General features: G+C 42.0%; 1 protein-coding gene across 1 annotated transcript in view; it reads right to left on the bottom strand.

Moving 5' to 3' along the window:
* LOC126335651 (Down syndrome cell adhesion molecule-like protein Dscam2) overlaps positions 1-13879 on the bottom strand; it is a 176618-nt gene extending 162739 nt beyond the window's left edge. Inside the window, exon 1 of the mRNA XM_049999107.1 lies at positions 13774-13879. Coding sequence (XP_049855064.1) covers positions 13774-13879 — 106 coding nt within the window. The remainder of the gene's footprint in view (positions 1-13773) is intronic.
* Between the last annotated feature and the right edge of the window lie 5294 nt (positions 13880-19173).

Raw genomic sequence — 19173 nt, 5'->3', positions numbered from 1 at the left:
CTTCCTGGCAGGTTAAAACTGTGTGCCGGACCGAGACTCGAACTCGGGAACATTGCCTTTTGTAGGTAAGTGCTCTATCATCTGAGCTACCGAAGCACGACACACGCCCCCTCCTCACAGCTTTACATCCACCAGTACCAATAGCTCAGATGGTAGTGTACTTGCCCGTGAAAGGCAAAGGTCCCGAGTTTGATTATCGGTCCGGCACACAGTTTTAATCTGACAGAACGTTTCATATCAACGCACACTCCGCTGCAGAGTGAAAATCTCATTCTGGAAATATCCCCCAGGCTGTGCCTGAGCCATGTCTCCGCAATATCCTTTCCTCCAAGAGTGCTACTTCTGCAAGTTTCGCAGGAGATCTTTCATGAAGTTTGGAAAGCACGAGACGAGGTACTGGCGAAAGTAAAGCTGCAAGGACGAGGCGTGAGTTGTGCTTGGGTAGCTCAGATGGTAGAGCACTTGCCTGCGAAAGGCAAAGGTCTCGAGTTCGAGTCTCGCTCCGGCACACAGTTTTAATCTACCAGGAAGTTTCATATCAGCGCACACTCCACTGCAGAGTGAAAATATCATTGTGTAAGAGGACATTTTTTATTTGTGTCTGTATCTCGCATAATGGGAATTGACGTGAACAAGGTGTTAGTGGTTTTGCGCCAGATTGAAGTTAGTGGTTTTATACCAGAATGAATTAGAGATTGTAAACGCTAACTTGGGGTTGGTAATGAAACTTGAAGACGCCGCTGTCACTGAAATCCTAGAGCATGAGGAACTGGTGCGAAGGCCTTCCGAGGACATTACTGATGTCGAACCTATTTATGAGCCTCTTACTAATGACATAGTTGATGACTATGTACCTTTCGATTAGATGATGGTAAATGAAGCATAAAAAAGGCTAGCCTTGAAAATAATCATGCATCGCTTCAAAAGGATCAAGGCTAGGAATTATCTTGTTATGAGAGATATTATGAACAACAAGCAACAAAACATGGGAAAATCAGGTTCGTATTGGAGTACGTTTTGTCTACTTTTCAAAAGGGAAGGCCGGACTTCGTGGCTGTGCATTGCGGGCTTTCAATAATAAATGGTGTGGTTCCCTCAACTATGTACCCTCTGACTCAGAGTTGAAATATTGAAAGGTTTGGCTGGTTTCTCTGTCTAGGGGCTGGGATACGTAGTTGCCACATAGCAAGCCAAATATTGCTGAGTCTGCAGTATACAATATGAATATACACTAGAATCGGATGGTCGATGGTTCCTATTACTTGGCATTTGCGAATTTTGAACGTTATATATATTCTGCAGGTACTATTTTAACGACCTTAAATGATGAGTACGATTGCAGATGTTCCTTTAAGAATGCCCTATATTACTGTAAAACACTTATTGGTGTCAATGGTCCAGCATTTAAATAAAATATAAGTTGAATAACAGGGGAACAATAGATACCTACTTCACGTAATTAATTATGAACAACAACATAGCTCGCGAGATATTCACTCATAAACGCATACTACGTCTTCATTGCAGAAGCCACGGAGGCCTCAGAAGTGCACAGGTCGTCACCACGAAATATTTCTATTTTCCACTACCACGCGCAAACTGATCCACTCTCCAAGTCTTTCCCGCATCTGTGCGTCTGTCACCCCGTGCTCTCCAGGACTATCTCGTGTCCAGCACCTCCGATGTCCTATGATGTACTGTTCAGAACTGACATCGTCTTTCTGAACGTTGCTCGTCCCCCAATTCGGCAGTCGCTTGCTGTAGTAACGAGTCCTGTGATTGGCTACAGCGCTTCCGCCATGTCTTCAAGCCAACACACACTCACAAACATAATGAAACATTCGAAATACTAGATTTACGTTTAAATAACTTGAAATTAAGTAATTATTCCTATGGCTAGACCATAAACACACTGTAACACACATTATTAACCCATAGACAAATTAAATAAACATATATCAAAGGAATTACAACAAAAGGTAGGCCAGTAGCCTAATGTCTCTGTGCTTTCTGAAACACAGTAAATATTCAGCCAATTTCTTCATGAATAGTATATGTCAGATTAACAAAGACATACACGAATAAATATTTTTATAAGCATGCTGCTGCCGTTTATTCGTGTAACTGTGGAGTACTTACGGCCTGACATGATCCATAGTAATCAGCCACTTTGACTTTCAATAACTCATGTACTACTCAAGTTACATGACCGTAATTTATAGGTTTACACTAATAGCTTTTCAAAGAAATGTCGATCGACAAAATCGGATGAACCGTATAGATTTTTGAAATTGGTTGCTGGGTGTTACTTGTATAATTTATCATCAGATATTAAACTTTAAACTAATAAAAATATTGAAAATCTGATTACACCATCAGAATCTTCGTGGAAATAATGGTAATGTACATGTTTCTTTTTGAGGTATCATGATTCATCTAGCTACTATTAATTTCTATAAGAACTATGAAATGACTGCTATTAAGGTTTCACAAAGTCCACCATCTTTGGCACTCCTGGCATGTCTCCTTCATCGAAACAGCGTCACCATGAAATCCCCAGCACACGGTCCGTGGACCATGCACTGGGGCTAACCCTCTTGTCCGGCACCACGCCATCGACTCGCCGAGCGGCCCGCGAGGCCACGCTAACTCCGAACGAATGTTTTCAGGGCGTCACAACTCTCCCGTTACCTCACAGCATGATGGTGATAAAAGACGGTAGACATCCACAAATGCTAGAGCGCTGGGACTGACGGCTTTCAAAATTGGATTTACCTGGGTGTGGAATTTTAAGACAGTTCACAAGAATGTGAGTCGCAAAGTTACGCAGTTCGTAATGTATAAACATGACCACGAGCAACAAGAGATAGAGAATTCTGCTATTGCAATTGGTACTGAATAGACGCACACTATCTTTCTTAGTTATCCAGCAACTGAAATTCTATTTACCAACCAACCTGGCGCCTATTACGACATACACAGAGACCAGACACTGTCTAGCATGGGTGAATGCGACATTCACAGCTTTCCGTAAACAAAGTGGTACATTTGGTCCCGTTGTGCAAAAGGAAATGAGCCGACCACAGAAGGTATACATAACGCCCTGAAAATCAGGCGAGGTGGAGAACTGTAGTCTTGATCAATGATGGGACAGCAGTCTCTGCTCCAATGTTGGAACAAAATGATGTCTAGTTTTGAATTCATTTTCACTCCACTAACAAGACCTGTTCGTAATGTGAGATAAACACATACAGGCAACAACCATTCCACATGGCGCAATGTCCCTGCTTCAACGTTCGGACATATACTTTTTTCGCCACTGGAAGAAGTTCGCAAACGATTTTATGAGCAAGTTTTACTCGAAAACATGAATATTCAACTCTACAGTCGTGACGCTATTATCAACCTTCATGTACTTATCCATAATCAGTTTAATGCCCGGATAGTCAACAACATGATCAAGTATGCCGAGAAGAAAGCTACATTTACAGCTGACTGTGATACTTTTGATGCTCCTGATAATATTATTGGTGCTGTAATTATTGATTACACCTGATGTTTACATTGTTATTAATTTTACTTCAATATCGGTGAGACAATTCGCGAATGTATCTTATTAGATGATTACTTTTTTTCATGAATCGATAATAAGCGAAATAAAGTCGTGAGACATTATTGGCCGGGAGACCCCGAGGCGATGGTTAGACTGTTTAGATGAACAGGGATTACTTTCGCAGCGCATCTTTGTGAATGCGTCAGAGGTGTGTCTTACGTGTATTTCTAGAGAGTAGGTTAGTATAATGAATGGATGTGTAGTGTGGTGCTATGTTTGTGTGATATAATGTTGATGACAGAAGGCATATAGCCTACTCCTCTCTATTGGCACGAAGGAAGCCGATAAACGTAGCGTTCCCATCCGACGTCACCAACAACAGTTTGGCATGCTCTAACTTCATGAGACACTGCGGAGACGTATGGAATTTAATCCAGGTCAGTGACACAAATGATAGCGATCAGGAACCTTACGCCATTGCCTCTCCTTCTCTTGGCGGCCAAATACAGGCAGTGAAAATTAACATGCACAACTAGGACTCGAGCCGGCTTACCTCCGAGTCCTACGCTGCCGGGCAATTGTGCATTAGCTTTCTGGGCTAATGAGGCCGGTGGTCAATGAAAAAAGACGCCTTCACTGGTCGTAATCAGAATGTAAGTTACCATTGATGATATCCATACCGAAGATCGGTATTAGAACGTCATTTCTAATGACTGCGATATCGCTGATGACCTAGAACCTTTTAGGAGCTATATAGTTACTCGACAGCAGTCGGGTGAACAGGTTGCGGTCCATATGCGTGGATAAGACTTTAAATTGAAATATACTGTGTCTGAAAGTGATAGAATAGTTTCTGTGTCGTGTTTATAAACGAATATTTATGGGAAGTAAAGATACTAAATCTATATAGAATCGTAGTTTCGAGCAACTTGAAGACAGCAGAGACCGAATAAAATTCATCGCTAGCACGTTGAAAACTAGTTTCTTAGGTGAATATACATAAAGATAGAATTTCGGAAGTAATCTTGAACATTTCAGGGTGAAGTAACTACATAACTGAAATATTCGGCCGTGAAATAGAAACGGACTTATATGGGTAAGTAGGACAAGTGATGCTGGACTAAGACGAACTGAGGGAGAATAGCCATGCTATAAACGAGCAAATAAACTGTTTTATATACAGGGTGGTCCATCTGAAGTTTCGGATGAGATTTTCTCGGAAACTATACATCGGGTAAAAATAAAGGGTAAGACAAGTTCGTAAGCTCAAAGGGGGACATCAAATGATACTACACGTGACCCCAGTCCCCAAGCCCTTGGGTGGGGCGGGGACAACTTTTAAATCTTAAATGAAAACGCCCATGTTTTCTTGCAGATTCGGACTCTCCATAAAAAAGTAATCAAGTTAAGTCTGAAACATTTTTAAGCCATTGACAGATGGCCCTGAAATTCAGAAAAAAGTAAAATTGGGGAAGAACCCCGCTTTATTTACAATTATCCGAGAAAGACGCATCAAATCGATAAAAAATGTGTCCCAAATCTTTCGTTAAGCCAAGCTATTTTTATACAAAATGTACTGTATCCTAATTTTTGCGTTACCCGGAAACAACGACATGGACGTGGTAGAATGACGTTGCCATGGGGTGCTTCGTTACTGTGAGCCACCTTGCCCCTCACAAGTTGGGGTGCTTAACTAATGAAATTAGCCACGAAGAAATTGTTCAAAATTATCCCCATTTGCTTCAATGCATAAAGTCAATCGTCTGCGAAAGCTGTCCACAGTTTTGAGCAGCACATCTCGTGGTATGGCTGCACACGCTCTTCGAATGCGTTGCTCCATATCGCTTTTTTTTAAAAAAATCTGGAGATGTTAGGTCTGGTGAACGTGGAGGCCACTGAATTGGTACGCCGCGTCCTATCCACCGACCAGGGTACCGTAAATTTAAAGCGTTCCACACATTTTTAGCACAATGGAATATTCCAGAATTTGAAACACGAACATCTGCTAGCATGAGTTTCTTAGAACTAGATACCTTAGGAGTTGCGAAGCAACTCAAATCGGTTGATACGGGCAAGTCTTCAGGTCCAGATTGTATAACGATTAGGTTCCGTTCAGATTACGCTGATACTATAGCTCCCTACTTAGCACTCATATACAACCGCTCGCTCACCGATAGATCTGTACCTACAGATTGGAAAATTGCTCAGGTCGCACCAGTGTTTAAGAAGGGTAGTAGGAGTAACCCATTTAACTACAGACCTATATCATTGACGTCAGTTTGCAGTAGGGTTTTGGAGCATATACTGTATTCAAACATTATGAATCACCTCGAAGGGAACGATCTATTGACACGTAATCAGCATGGCTTCAGAAAACATCGCTCTTGTGCAACGCAGCTAGCTCTTTATTCGCACGAAGTAATGGCCGCTATCGAGAGGGGAACTCAAGTTGATTCCGTATTTCTAGATTTCCGGAAAGCTTTTGACACCGTTCCTCACAAGCGACTTCTAATCAAGCTGCGGACCTATGGGGTATCGTCTCAGTTGTGCGACTGGATTCGTGATTTCCTGTCAGGAAAATCGCAGTTCGTAGTAATAGACGACAAATCATCGAGTAAAACTGAAGTGATATCAGGTGTTCCCCAGGGAAGCGTCCTGGGACCTCTGCTGTTCCTGATCTATGTAAATGACCTGGGTGACAATCTGAGCAGTTCTCTTAGATTGTTCGCAGATGATGCTGTAATTTACCGTCTAGTAAGGTCATCCGAAGACCAGTATCAGTTGCAAAGCGATTTAGGAAAGATTGCTGTATGGTGTGTCAGGTGGCAGTTGACGCTAAATAACGCAAAGTGTGAGATGATTCACATGAGTTACAAAAGAAATCCGTTGGAATTCGATTACTCGATAAATAGTAAAATTCTCAAGGCTGCCAATTCAACTAAGTACCTGGGTGTTAAAATTACGAACAACTTCAGTTGGAAGGACCACATAGATAATATTGTGGGGAAGGCGAGTCAAAGGTTGCGTTTCATTGGCAGGACACTTAGAAGATGCAACAAGTCCACTAAAGAGACAGCTTACACTACACTCGTTCGTCCTCTGTTAGAATATTGCTGCGCGGTGTGGGATCCTTACCAAGTTGGATTGACGGAGGACATCGAAAGGGTGCAAAAAAGGGCAGCTCGTTTTGTATTATCACGTAATAGGGAGAGAGTGTGGCAGATATGATACAAGAGTTGGGATTGAAGTCATTACAGCAAAGACGTTTTTCGTCGCGGCGAGACCTTTTTACGAAATTTCAGTCACCAACTTTCTCTTCCGAATGCGAAAATATTTTGTTGAGCCCAACCTACATAAGTAGGAATGATCATCAAAATAAAATAAGAGAAATCAGAGCTCGAACAGAAATGTTTAGGTGTTCGTTTTTCCCGCGCGCTGTTCGGGAGTGGAATAGTAGAGAGATAGTATGATTGTGGTACGATGAACCCTCTGCCAAGCACTTAAATGTGAATTGCAGAGTAGTCATGTAGATGTAGATGTAGACAATGGGAGCTGCTCCGTCCTGTTGGAACCACATTCGTTGCCTAGTTTCTAAATCAACATCTTCCATTAACTCCAACAAATGATCACGGACAAGTTGTAAATAAGATTCCAAAGTAACATTTCGGTCAAAAAAATGCGGTCCTATCAAGTAAAATTCCACACCAGACCATTATCGACCATTTGTGTTCATTGTCAACGGGTCTGTACCAGTGTGGATTGACAAGGAAGCAATAATGACAATCATGACGATTTAATTCGCCATTGTGTTCGAATGTGGCTTCATCGGTGAACGTAACGTATCTAATAAAATCATTGTCACCTCTTATCATTTCCAAGGCCCATTGGCAGAAATGCACGCGTATTTGCATTTCTTTCGGCGTTAATGCCTGTGTCGGTGTGATATGATATGCCTGATATTTATGTGCCTTCAAAATCCTCAAAACAGTTGATTTCGGGATTTCCAGTTTGTCACTGAATCGCACGACTACACATTTCGGGATCCAGTTGAACACAGGCGAGAACGGTAAGGGTACGAGCGTAATTTTCATTGTATTCGCGATGATGAGGTGGACGCTGCATGCATCGATTTCGGGCTCGTTGAGTGCAACTTCGAATAATGTTTTCGTTTGGATGTCGTCTGTTTGGGTAACGATCCGCATACAATTGCGCAGCTGCAGCGTAATTGTTATGGCATTCACCTAAAATTAACGTCATATCAACAATCTATGTAGGAGCACAGTGAGCCATGTTTCACTAAAGAATAATTTACTTTCGTCAGTTGATGTTTACGGTTCACAATCTGAAAGTGAAGTGACGTCTAGTCGCATTGCACAGACTTTCATACTGAGCCATAGTTCGCAGTCTGGCCAAGGTAGCGCCACAGTCGGGTGAGTAATGCAATTGTGAAGAGTTCCCTAATGAAATTTTAATATCATTCCGCCTCCCTCCATCAAAAACTGTGGCGGTTAGGATACATTTTTTAATAAAGAATAGTTTAACTCGGCATAATGAGTGAATTGGTGCGCATTTTTTATCAATTTGATGCGTCCTTCTCGGATCATTTTAAATAAATTGGAGTTCTTCCCCCCAATTTTAATTTTTCTTGATTTCAGCGCCATCTGTCAATGGTTTAAAAAATGTTTCAGACAAAAATTGATTACCTTTTTACGGAGAATCTCAATCTGTAATAAAAATGGGTGTTTCCATTTAAGAGTTAAAAGTTGCCCCCCACCACACTCAAGGGGGCGGGGACTGGAGGTCACGTGTAGTATCAGTCGATGTCCCCCTTTGGGCTTGCGAACTTGTCTTACCCACTATTTTTACCCGATGTATAGTTTTCGAGATAATCTCATCCGAAACTTCAGATGGACTACCTTGTATGAGGAATTTTTATAATTTCAGAAAACTCATAAAATGGGCCCCTTGAGATGCACGATGCAGTACTCAAGTGAGTTGAGGCACATCTTTCAATGTAATAGCCATCTGCACATCTAATGCAACGAACCCGTTTCATTCATCTGAATGCCTAAAATTTCAGTGTTGAGCGAACACTTCAGTTTTCCAGAGAATCAGAGATAGGAGGGGGATGGGGCAAAAGATCGCGTGATTATTACTGTGAAGCGCAGTGTGTCACCTGGGTGAGGAATCATCCTTGCCCTGGTTACAAGCTGCAATTTCGTAGTAACGATTATATAGATCTGAAGAAGATTTATGTTACGGATCGAAACTGGCAGTCTGAAGAAAATGTAACAAGTGACACATATGGTGTGCTTTCATTGTAGCTGCAGCGGTCACGGTTTCCAGACACATCATGTCTAGGGTAGTCAGTGAATTTGGAGTGACCACTGTGTCTGGATGGCTCAGTGGTTAGCGCATCTGACTAGTAAGCAAGAGATCCAGGTTGGATTCCTGCTCCGGTACAATTTTCAACTTTCCCCGCTGATCTCAATCAATGTCCGCTCGCGGCCAGTGTGTATAATTCATTTATGTCTTGACAAAGCTTTGAAATTGCAATAAACTTCTTCAAAGCACTTCTTAAATCATGCACACAATATCAATTTCACAACCTACGTGCAAATATTTTACTCCGTTGAGAACGTGTACTTCTCGCTAAAACTACATTACACTGTCATAGTGGACGCTCCTATCGTTATCACCTAGTTGTTCCCATCAGTTTTAAGGAAGTCTCACGTTATCAATGTATACTGTGCGAAGGGAAGTTCGTGAACTCGGACTTCTGGAAAGTCTGTAATTAATATTCGGAATGCATAAATTCTTTTAGAAAACAGTTATCAAAGGGTGGTAAGTTAGTCACATATTCCATAGATCATGTGAAGGATTCAGTTATCGAAATGATGTTGAACGAATCAGTTTGTACAATATGTATACATGATAACTGAAAAGATTGATGAACTTAATTGTTTGAGAAGTTCAGAAATATACTCCTTCCAGTACACCCAGTATACTCTGTATACTGACTCCTGCTCATGTGCTGTATCAGTTGGTATCTCTCTATCTGTTGTGCGTAACTGAGTGTAGTGTTTTTTTTCCAGAATTTAGGAAGAGTCTATGTTCAGAGAGCTACTATATGATTGTTTGGAAAGTAATCATTTGTCATTTCTTCTGTTGCTTTCACTCTAATAGGTGTTATTGTAATACCAGTATCGTTTGCAAAAAGTACTAATTCTACACTTTTAATGTAAAACGGAAGGTCATTGACATATACAAGGATTAGTGGTTAACCCAAAATTGAAGCCTGTGGCACACCCTTCGTGATTTTTTTCCCCCCAGTCACTAAATGGTTCAAATGGCTCTGAGCACTACGGGACTTAACATCTGAAGTCATCAGTCCCCTAGAACTTAGAAGTGCTTAAACCTAACTACTAATGTCATCACACACATCCATGCCCGAGGCAGGATTCGAACCTACGACCGTAGCGGTGGCGTGGTTCCAGACTGAAGCGCCTAGAACCGCTCTGCCATATCGGCCCGCCCAGTCACTAAAATTTTCTACCTTTCTGACATTGTCTGAATGATTCGGCACAATGTGACAGCAGTTCAATCACCTGTGTGCTAAATGCAGTCAATACAGTGCAGCAGCTTTGGCCAGTTAATGTAAAAGGTAGGGTGCTGGGTTGGATTATTCCACATGTGGGTTCGAGTCTGCAACTATGCCTGCGTGTTTTAACTGTCATTCTTGCCATCACTGCATGATATCTGACTTATTAATCACTATACGAGGAATTACAGCAGGTATTGTACAAAACATGCACAATAACTAAATGGTAACAGAAAAATGAGAGAGTAATCACTTTAATTATTTCAGTTTAAAAAAGTAGTTTGCCTTTAAGCAATAGCTGTGTTCTCTTATCACCCATTGCTCCATCGCTGCACTCCTTTGAATCTATTCTGGTTCATTTACAACAATCAGCATTGCTTCTCCTTCCTTCGTTAAAGTCCTTTTCCGGTGTAAAAGATACCAACTTCATCTATCTAGTATTTAATCTGCCTCTGGTTATGCTGTTCTCCTCTTCCCATATTTCTCATGATATACAGTAAGAATCACATGCCCACATCATTTAAGGCACTGTTTTACACTATTTAATTTGCTACTCTTATATCCAAGTTGTGCCTGTGGGATGGAGGTATATGTCATATGTACTGTGGAAACCAAGGAAGCTGTGGCCTCTGGGGAAAAAGAATGCCGAGCTTGAAGTGGGGGAATGGGTTTCAGCGAAACGTCCAAGGGCATCAGTGAAACAGCGTAGGCTGTAAATACATATATTTTCACGATTTGTAAAGTTCAAATAGCTTTTCCATGACGATATCCAACAGACACGGGTTGCTGATTTGTCCAGCTCAGTGTCGTTTACATTGGACATCGGAGGTCAGGAAACACACATTCAATAGAGGTGTCATTTTCCTGGATGCTCACTGGAGGTCTGTAGGCGTTGTCCACTCCGCTTTACAGAGGAATTCTGCAAGGCATCACAGTTTGTGCTCAGGTTCGTGGCCAACATTTCTGCACAGGATGATGGAAGCTGTGCAGAAATATGTCGTGACCTCCCAAAAAGAGATGGTTAAGACTCTCGTAGCAGCTTGAAGGTACAGCCAGAGGGGCGGAAGGGGGGGGGGGGGAGCAGCACAAATGCACCTCCCCCAGACAGTGAGTGCGGCAAGCTGTTAGCAGGTAACCGTTTATTTGTCCCCAGATCAATTCTGGTGGGAGACAGATTTTCACTAGAGTGGCAACAATCCAAGCAGCTATGGAACCCCAGAGCAGGTTTGCTGGTGTCTTGTAGCTGAAGTCGCCAAACGAGTATTAGACAGCGTAGCATGGAATGCCTCGACGTGGATTTGCGGTAACTTAAAAGTCTGTCACACTAAATGACTGCTGGAAAATGAATAGAATGGAATAGAATGTATGCTCCAAATGTATCAGTATTTTGCTGGTTGTCTGTAGCCAATCGTGTTATCAAGTTGTGAAGATGTGATAATTTGGCCGCTTTTCCTAAGCTTTACAGCGCTTTACACTGTACTGCACTGTCTCAAATGTGGCTTTCAGTTCTTAACGTTGGCGCTTTGCGCCATGTCAGCGGGCTGATAGACATTCTTGTGTATGATTAGCATGTTGTTATGGTACCTTGTTGTGATGTGGCCATTCTGCTACGGTCGCACTCTGCACTATCTGCTCGCGTGTGCTGTGGCAATGGCGCAGTCATGTGTCTAGCTATTTGCTATAGTGGTTTTCTTTCCTGGTTACACTCTGATTGTGATACTGCACTTGAGCCTGTCTTGACCCCGCTCTGCACTTAACGGGGAAAAATCTTTTTGTCTGATGTCCACCATCTACCAAAAGAATGCATATGAAGCGTTGTGGTTATAGAGATTTTTGTGTTGCTAGTATGGAAAGAAACTCGCTGTGAGGTTTGAGTGCGAAGAATTCTTAGTCCTCTATGTATATCATCTGAGTCGTAAGAATCAACTGCTCAATTTTTTCTTCAACTATCAAGTAGATTGCATAATAGCTAGAACAGTAAATACTATAAAATTTATTTGTGTTCATCACGCATTTATAAAATGATGACTCGTGGGAGAATATTAGTAAGAAAGTATACGAAGGTAAGTCGAATACCGACTCAGTTATAATTCACAGCACAATTTCAAATGCGATAACAGTCCTTCCGCCCAGCCTCTCACGCATCTACTCCCCCCCCCCCCCCCCCGCCCACACACATGGCGTACACAAAGGCTTGGAGTATTTTTTGAAAAAAAAAAAAATACATTACAATACGTGTGAATCATACCTGTGGGCGACATTCAGTGAACACACGTTCATGCCTTGTAAAACTAAACATCGTTCCGTTAATCACGGAATTATGTTGGTATAACCTAGTGTTTGAACTTGATGCGTGTGTTCTATACAGTACAAATCTTTACTTGTAAAAACCATAAAGAAAGTCAGATTGACAGTAACAGCTCAAGCAGTTATTCGTCAAACATAAATGATTAGTGTGCAGATCGTTGAAGCAGATAAATCATATTTGAAACAGAGTAAGGTTTTTATGATGAAAGGAACAGAAGAGCAATCCCTATGCTACATATTTCCGACGGCTGATGACACTCCACTTCGAGTTGCTAGATGTTTACACCACTGCCCATGAGCCAGGAGGAAGCAACACGCACCGCAGTGACATGGCGGGATTCTGTTGCAGTTCGCTGGCACTCTTCTTCCGGCTGCGTAGTTTTACCGTCAGCCGGGCAGATGCTCGGAAAATGGAGCGGTTAACAGTTACGCAGTTACGAGGCATGGACTTCCAATGTGAAACCACTGAAACCGATGATTTGTTGGTGAGTAATGAAGAGATGGAGGTCAGGGATTACGGTTTAAGACATGAAAGGATTGCCGGCCGGTGTAGCCGAGCGGTTCTGGGCGCTTCAGTCTGGAGCCACGCGACCGCTACGGTCGCAGGCTCGAATCCTGCCTCGGGCATGGATGTGTGTGATGTCCTTAGTTCAGTTAGGTTTAAATAGTTCTAAGTTCTAGGGGACTGATGACCTCAAACGTTAAGTCCCATAGTGCTCAGAGCCATTAGGACATGGAAGGATTGCAGTGGAATTATTACTATAATGGCAATTATGTAGAAGTTGCTTGCACGTATAAACAGGCTAACTGAGAAGCCAATTGTTTCACTGCTTCCAAAGATTGGAAAACAACCCTGTCGACCACCTGATGAAAGGTTGATAGATGACGTTAGAAAACGTGCAGATACAGCATGAGTAGGTTTAGCTGCATAAGTTAGAGGACTTGTTTAATGGGGAATAGCTAATGATGATCATTTGCACGTTAAAGACACAGTAAAATTTCTTTATAGTCACACCTACGACACCGTAGAACAAGTACAATTTTTTGTTTTGTTTTATTTGCCTTTATTCTATGGAGATGCTAACAAGAACACAGTAGTTCTTTATTCCTCACGTGTATCTCAGACGTAGCAGATGTTACTTTGTGCCCAGTTCCATTAATTGTCTTACACACAGACAGACAATAGGCGACACAATAAGGCAACTGTCTCTCCAGGCGAATCGACGACAAACGGGGCAGTGGAAAAAGGAGATGGACGGCGCCAGCGAGCCCCTTCAGCCCCACACAAAGGCCCCCAATTGGCCGCCTGTACCTGCTGCAGGCTGCTGACTGACACGTCCTCGCATTGGGAGCAGCGCACGCGCCCGGATTACCGTGTGAGCAGGCGCGCGCGTGCCAGCGAACCAAAACCACTCCATTGTGTGCACGGACTGACTGCGACGCCTCGAGGACACAGGGAGTCACTCGCATACAAATTTTGTCGGCGTGTGGGTTGAATCGGAAAGGAAACTTTTCTCGCAAGGACAGTTACAGCATACAGAAAAGTTAAAATACGCTAACTGTAAAACGAAAAGCACGAACACGTCGCCGTTCGATCTGAAAATTGAATACCACTGTTAGACGCAGAGGAGAAACGACATACGTAGAACGTGTACTCTGGAAAGCATGTAATAGGGGGAGTAAAGGTCTGCTGTCGTAAAACAATGAGAAATATATTTCAGTTTGAAAGATTTTTTTTTTTTTTGAGTCATCATTCTTCTGACTGGTTTTTAAAAGGACCGCCACGAATTTCTCTCCTGTGCCAACCTCTTCATCTCAGAGTAGAACTTGTAACCTACATCCTCAATTATTTGCTCGATGTATTCCAGTCTCTGTCTTCCTTCACAGATTTTACCTTCTACAGCTCCCTCTAGTACCACGGAAGTCATTCCTCCATGTCTTTACAGATGTCCTATCATCCTGTCCCTTCTCCTTTTCAGTCTTTTCCCCATATTCCTGTCCTCTTCGATTCTGCGCAGAACCTCCTCGTTCCTTACCCTACCAGTCTACCTAATTTTCAACATCCGTCTATGGTATCACATCTCAAATTCTTCGCTTCTCTGCTGTTCCGGTTTTCCCACATCCATGCTTCACTACTACACAATGCTGCGCTCCAAATGTACATTCTCAGAAATTTCTTCCTCAAATTAAGGGCTATGTTTGGTAATAGAAGACTTCTCTTGGCCAGGAATGCCCTTTCTGGCAGTGCTAGTCTGCTTTTGCTCTCCTACTTACTCCGTCCGTCATTGGTTAGTTTGCTGCCTAGGCAGCAGAATTACTCAACTTCAACTACTTCGTGACGGTCAATGCTGTTGTTCTTTCTCGCTGTTCTCATTTCTGCTACTTCTCATTACTTTCGTCATTCTACGATTTACTCGCAATTCATATTCCGTACTCATTAGGCTGTTCATTACACTTAGCAGATCGCATAATTCATCTTAGCTCCCGGGCAGAAGGTGTACAGGATCTATTATCAGTGTCGGATATGGAATATTGAGAGGCAGGCGATCGAACAAGGTAGGATAGGTAACATGCCTCTGGAATTTCTAAAATCGCTGTTGAAAATAGCAGCCAAACGATTATACAAGTTAGTAAGCAGAACCTGGGGACACAATATCGGACTTTCAGAACAATATCTGCAAAAACACGAGAAGAGCAAAGGCACATAGGTGCAAAAACTATCGAAAATATATTTAAAGATTTCATTCATCCTAGAATGATATTCAAAAGAATGAGAAATTATCCGTTAGATGCTCCGTATTTAGGAAAAGTATTGATAGCATACGGCCAATTCTAATGTTGCACTTGATAATGGAATCACGACGTCACTAAAATAAAAGCAGTGCAGTGTGCCGACCTAGAAACAACATTCAAATTAAAATTGTATAACACTATTTGAACTTGAAATAGAAAATAATTCAAGCTGTGGGGGAGAATGGGTAATATACTTTCGTACAAGGACAAGAGGAAACAATAAAAGATAAACACTGGCATTAAAACAGACCACTATTGTTCTACTTGCGTAGCCAAGAAGCTATGATGGATATAAAAGGAAGCTTCGGGAGTGCGATTGAAATTCAGGATGTAAACGTATCAATTGCAAGACCTGTTGAATGGAATAAACAATGTAATGAACACAGAACATGGAATCAGAATAAATGAAGTAAAAATGAAATTAACGCAAAAATGAGACTAGTGATTTAACGTAACGCCAAAATAGCAGAAAATGTCAGAATTATGCTGCTTACGAACCAAAATAAGGCATGAAGGTTCATACATCTACATCTACATCATTCCTACCTATGTAGGTTGGGCTCAACAAAATATTTTCGCATTCGGAAGAGAAAGTTGGTGACTGAAATTTCGTAAAAAGGTCTCGCCGCGACGAAAAACGTCTATGCTGTAATGACTTCCATCCCAACTCGTGTATCATATCTGCCACACTCTCTCCCCTATAACGTGATAATACAAAACGAGCTGCCTTTTTTGCACCCTTTCGATGTCCTCCGTCAATCCCACCTGGTAAGGATCCCACACCGCGCAGCAATATTCTAACAGAGGACGAACGAGTGTAGTGTAAGCGAAAGGAGAAATAAGAAGCACACCAGACAGTGATGGTATTCCTCGATAAGGAGATGTACAAGATATCTCAAAAGTACCTACAACTTCATTGTGATATAACACCCAAACGAATTCAGATATTCTCACCACGTTTGGCTTATGTGACAGAAAAACTCACAAATTATGGTCTATGCGTGTTCAAGGTTGTCGTACGTGGATCATAATCACAACGATTCAAGAAAAGGCTCAATGTGTGGAATGTCTAAGGCGTCTCTTCAGGGTTCGCGCAGCTCCCCCCTCCCCCTCGAGGGTTCGTGTCCTCCCTCGGACACGGGTGTGTGTGTTGTCGTTAGCGTGAGTTAGTTTAAGTTAGATTACGTAGAGAGTAAGCCTAGGGAGCGATGACGTCAGCAGTTTGGTCCCATAGGAACATTCCACCAATGTGGAGATGTTTATTCAGACCCAATCCGAAATGCACGCTCAAAGGAACTTCCAAACACGGAATAGGAAACACCCACCATGCGTTGATGAGCTGGAACAAGTAAGCCGACACAGAACGGACAGGGTTGGCTTCTCAACGTTTACCGCAGAAGTCTGTTCGGAGCTGCAGATCCCTAGGGCGACTGTACGTTGGGTCGTTCGGAATCGTTTACAGATGTATCCACAGCGACTGGAACGGTTGCAAGCACTAGAACCAGAGCACATGCCACAAAATATTCAGTCTGCTGTGGACGTTCGTCGCTGTTTTTCTAAACAACCAATCATTTTGTGATGAAGTAACATTCAACATGTGTGTTTAGGTGAACAAACACAAAGTTCGCATTTGGGGCAGAATCAGAACGCATACTGTGACTGAAGAGGTACCTGATTGGTTTATCTTGGTTTCCGCTGTTAACGAATAAAGAAGCTCCGAATTCAATCAGTCGTGGAAAAGGCGTTCCTGCGATCATCCAGTTTACCTCTGTTCGCCGTAATCCGGTGATATTCGCTATGGCATGCTACGTAAGTGCGAGAGAGGGCAATTAATTTTTGACTGTCTCTTATATTAAGAAATCTCCTCACGGAATAGCTATGTGAGTCACATTTCTTTAAATCAAACACAGAATCAATAACTAGAGTCTTTGCTGGGTTTTATTTGCAGAAGAGTTATAAGCAGGCCATTCAGACTGAATGATACATAATCTCAGAAACCACATGGTCAGTACCGTCTTAGTTCATTGTTCGATCAACTGTTATAGGATTTACGACAGCAAAACATTCCCTTCAGTTTTCCGTTCCAGTGTAAATTCTCCTATACATACTCATTTTGCTAAAGTTTGAAGCTCCTCTTTTTGTTCTTCCGTGTTTGCGATTTAAAAATTGAGTTTTATTGGAAATCAGCCTTGTTGTTGCGGTATTCAGTCCTGAGACTGGTTTGATGCAGCTATCCATGCTACTCTATCCTGTGCAAGTTTCTTCATCTCCCAGTACCTACTGCAACCTGCATCCTTCTGAATCTGCTTTGTGTATTCATCTCTTGACCTCCCTCTACGATTTTTACCCTCCACGCTGCCCTAAAATACTAAAATGGTGATCCCTTGATGCCTCAGAACATGTCCTACCAACCGATCCCTTCTTCTGATCAAGTTGTGCCACAAACTTCTCTTCTCCCCAATCCAATTCAATACTTCCTCATTAGTTATGTGATCTATCCATCTAATCTTCAGCATTCTTCTCTAGCACTACATTTCGAAAGCTTCTATTCTCTTCTTGTCCAAACTATTTATCGTCTATGTTTCACTTCCATACATGGCTACACTCCATACAAATACTTTCAGAAATGACTTCCTGACATTTAAATCTATACTCGATGTTAACAAATTTCTCTTCTTCAGAAACGCTTTCCTCGCCATTGCCAGTCTACATTTTATATCCTCTCTACTTCGACCATCATCAGTTATTTTGCTCCCCAAATAGCAAAACTCCTTTACTACTTTAAGTGTCTCATTTCCTAATCTAATTCCCTCCGACTTAATTCGACTACACTCCATTATCCTCGTTTTTCTTTTGTTGACGTTCATCTTATATCCTCCTTTCAAGACACTATCCATTCTGTTCAACTGTTCTTCCAAGTCCTTTGCTGTCTCTGACAGAATTACAATGTCATCGCCAAACCTCGAAGTTTTTATTTCTTCTCCATGGATTTTAATACCCACTCCGAATTTGTCTTTTGTTTCCTTTACTGCTTGCTCAATATACAGATTGAATAACATCGGTGAGAGGCTACAACTCTGTCTTACTCCCTCCCCAACCACTGCTTACCTCGACTCTTATAACTGCCATCTGGTTTGTGTACAAACTGTAAATAGCCTTTCGCTCCCTATATTTCACCCCTGCCCCCTTTAGAATTTGAATGAGAGTATTCAAGTCAACATTGTCAAAAGCTTTCTCTAAGTCTACAAATAAGTCGTAAGGTCAGTATTTCCTCACGTGTTCCAGTATTTCTACGGAATCCAAATTGATCTTCCCCGAGGTCGGCTTCTACTAGTTTTTCCATTCGTCTGTAAAGAATTCGTGTTAGTATTTTGCAACTGTGGCTTATTAAACTGATAATTCGGTCATTTTCACATCTGTCAACACCTGCTTTCTTTGGGATTGGAATTATTATATTCTTCTTGAAGTCTGAGGGTATTTCGCCTGTTTCATACATCTTGCTCACCAGATGGTAGAGTTTTGTCAGGACTGGCTCTCCCAAGGCCGTCAGTAGTTCCAATGGAATGTTGTCTACTCCCGGGGCCTTGTTTCGACTCAGGTCTTTCAGTGCTCTGTCAAACTCTTCACACAGTATCGTATCTCCCATTTCATCTTCACCTACATCTTCTTCCAGTTCCATAATATTGTCCTCAAGTACATCGCCCTTGTATAGATCCTCTATATACTCCTTCCACCTTTCTGCTTTCTCTTCTTTGCTTAGAACCGGGTTTCCATCTGAGCTCTTGATGTTCATACAAGTGGTTCTCTTATCTCCAAAGGTCTCTTTAATTTTCCTGTAGGCAGTATCTATCTTACCCCTAATGAGATAAGCCTCTACATCCTTACATTTGCCCTCTAGCCATCCCTGCTTAGCCATTTT

The sequence above is a fragment of the Schistocerca gregaria genome, chromosome 2, assembly GCF_023897955.1.
Source record: "Schistocerca gregaria isolate iqSchGreg1 chromosome 2, iqSchGreg1.2, whole genome shotgun sequence".
In the NCBI taxonomy this organism is placed as follows: Eukaryota; Metazoa; Arthropoda; class Insecta; order Orthoptera; family Acrididae; genus Schistocerca; species Schistocerca gregaria.
The sequence above is the reverse complement of the archived record's forward strand: the minus strand, read 5'-3'. Positions and strand labels throughout refer to the sequence as shown.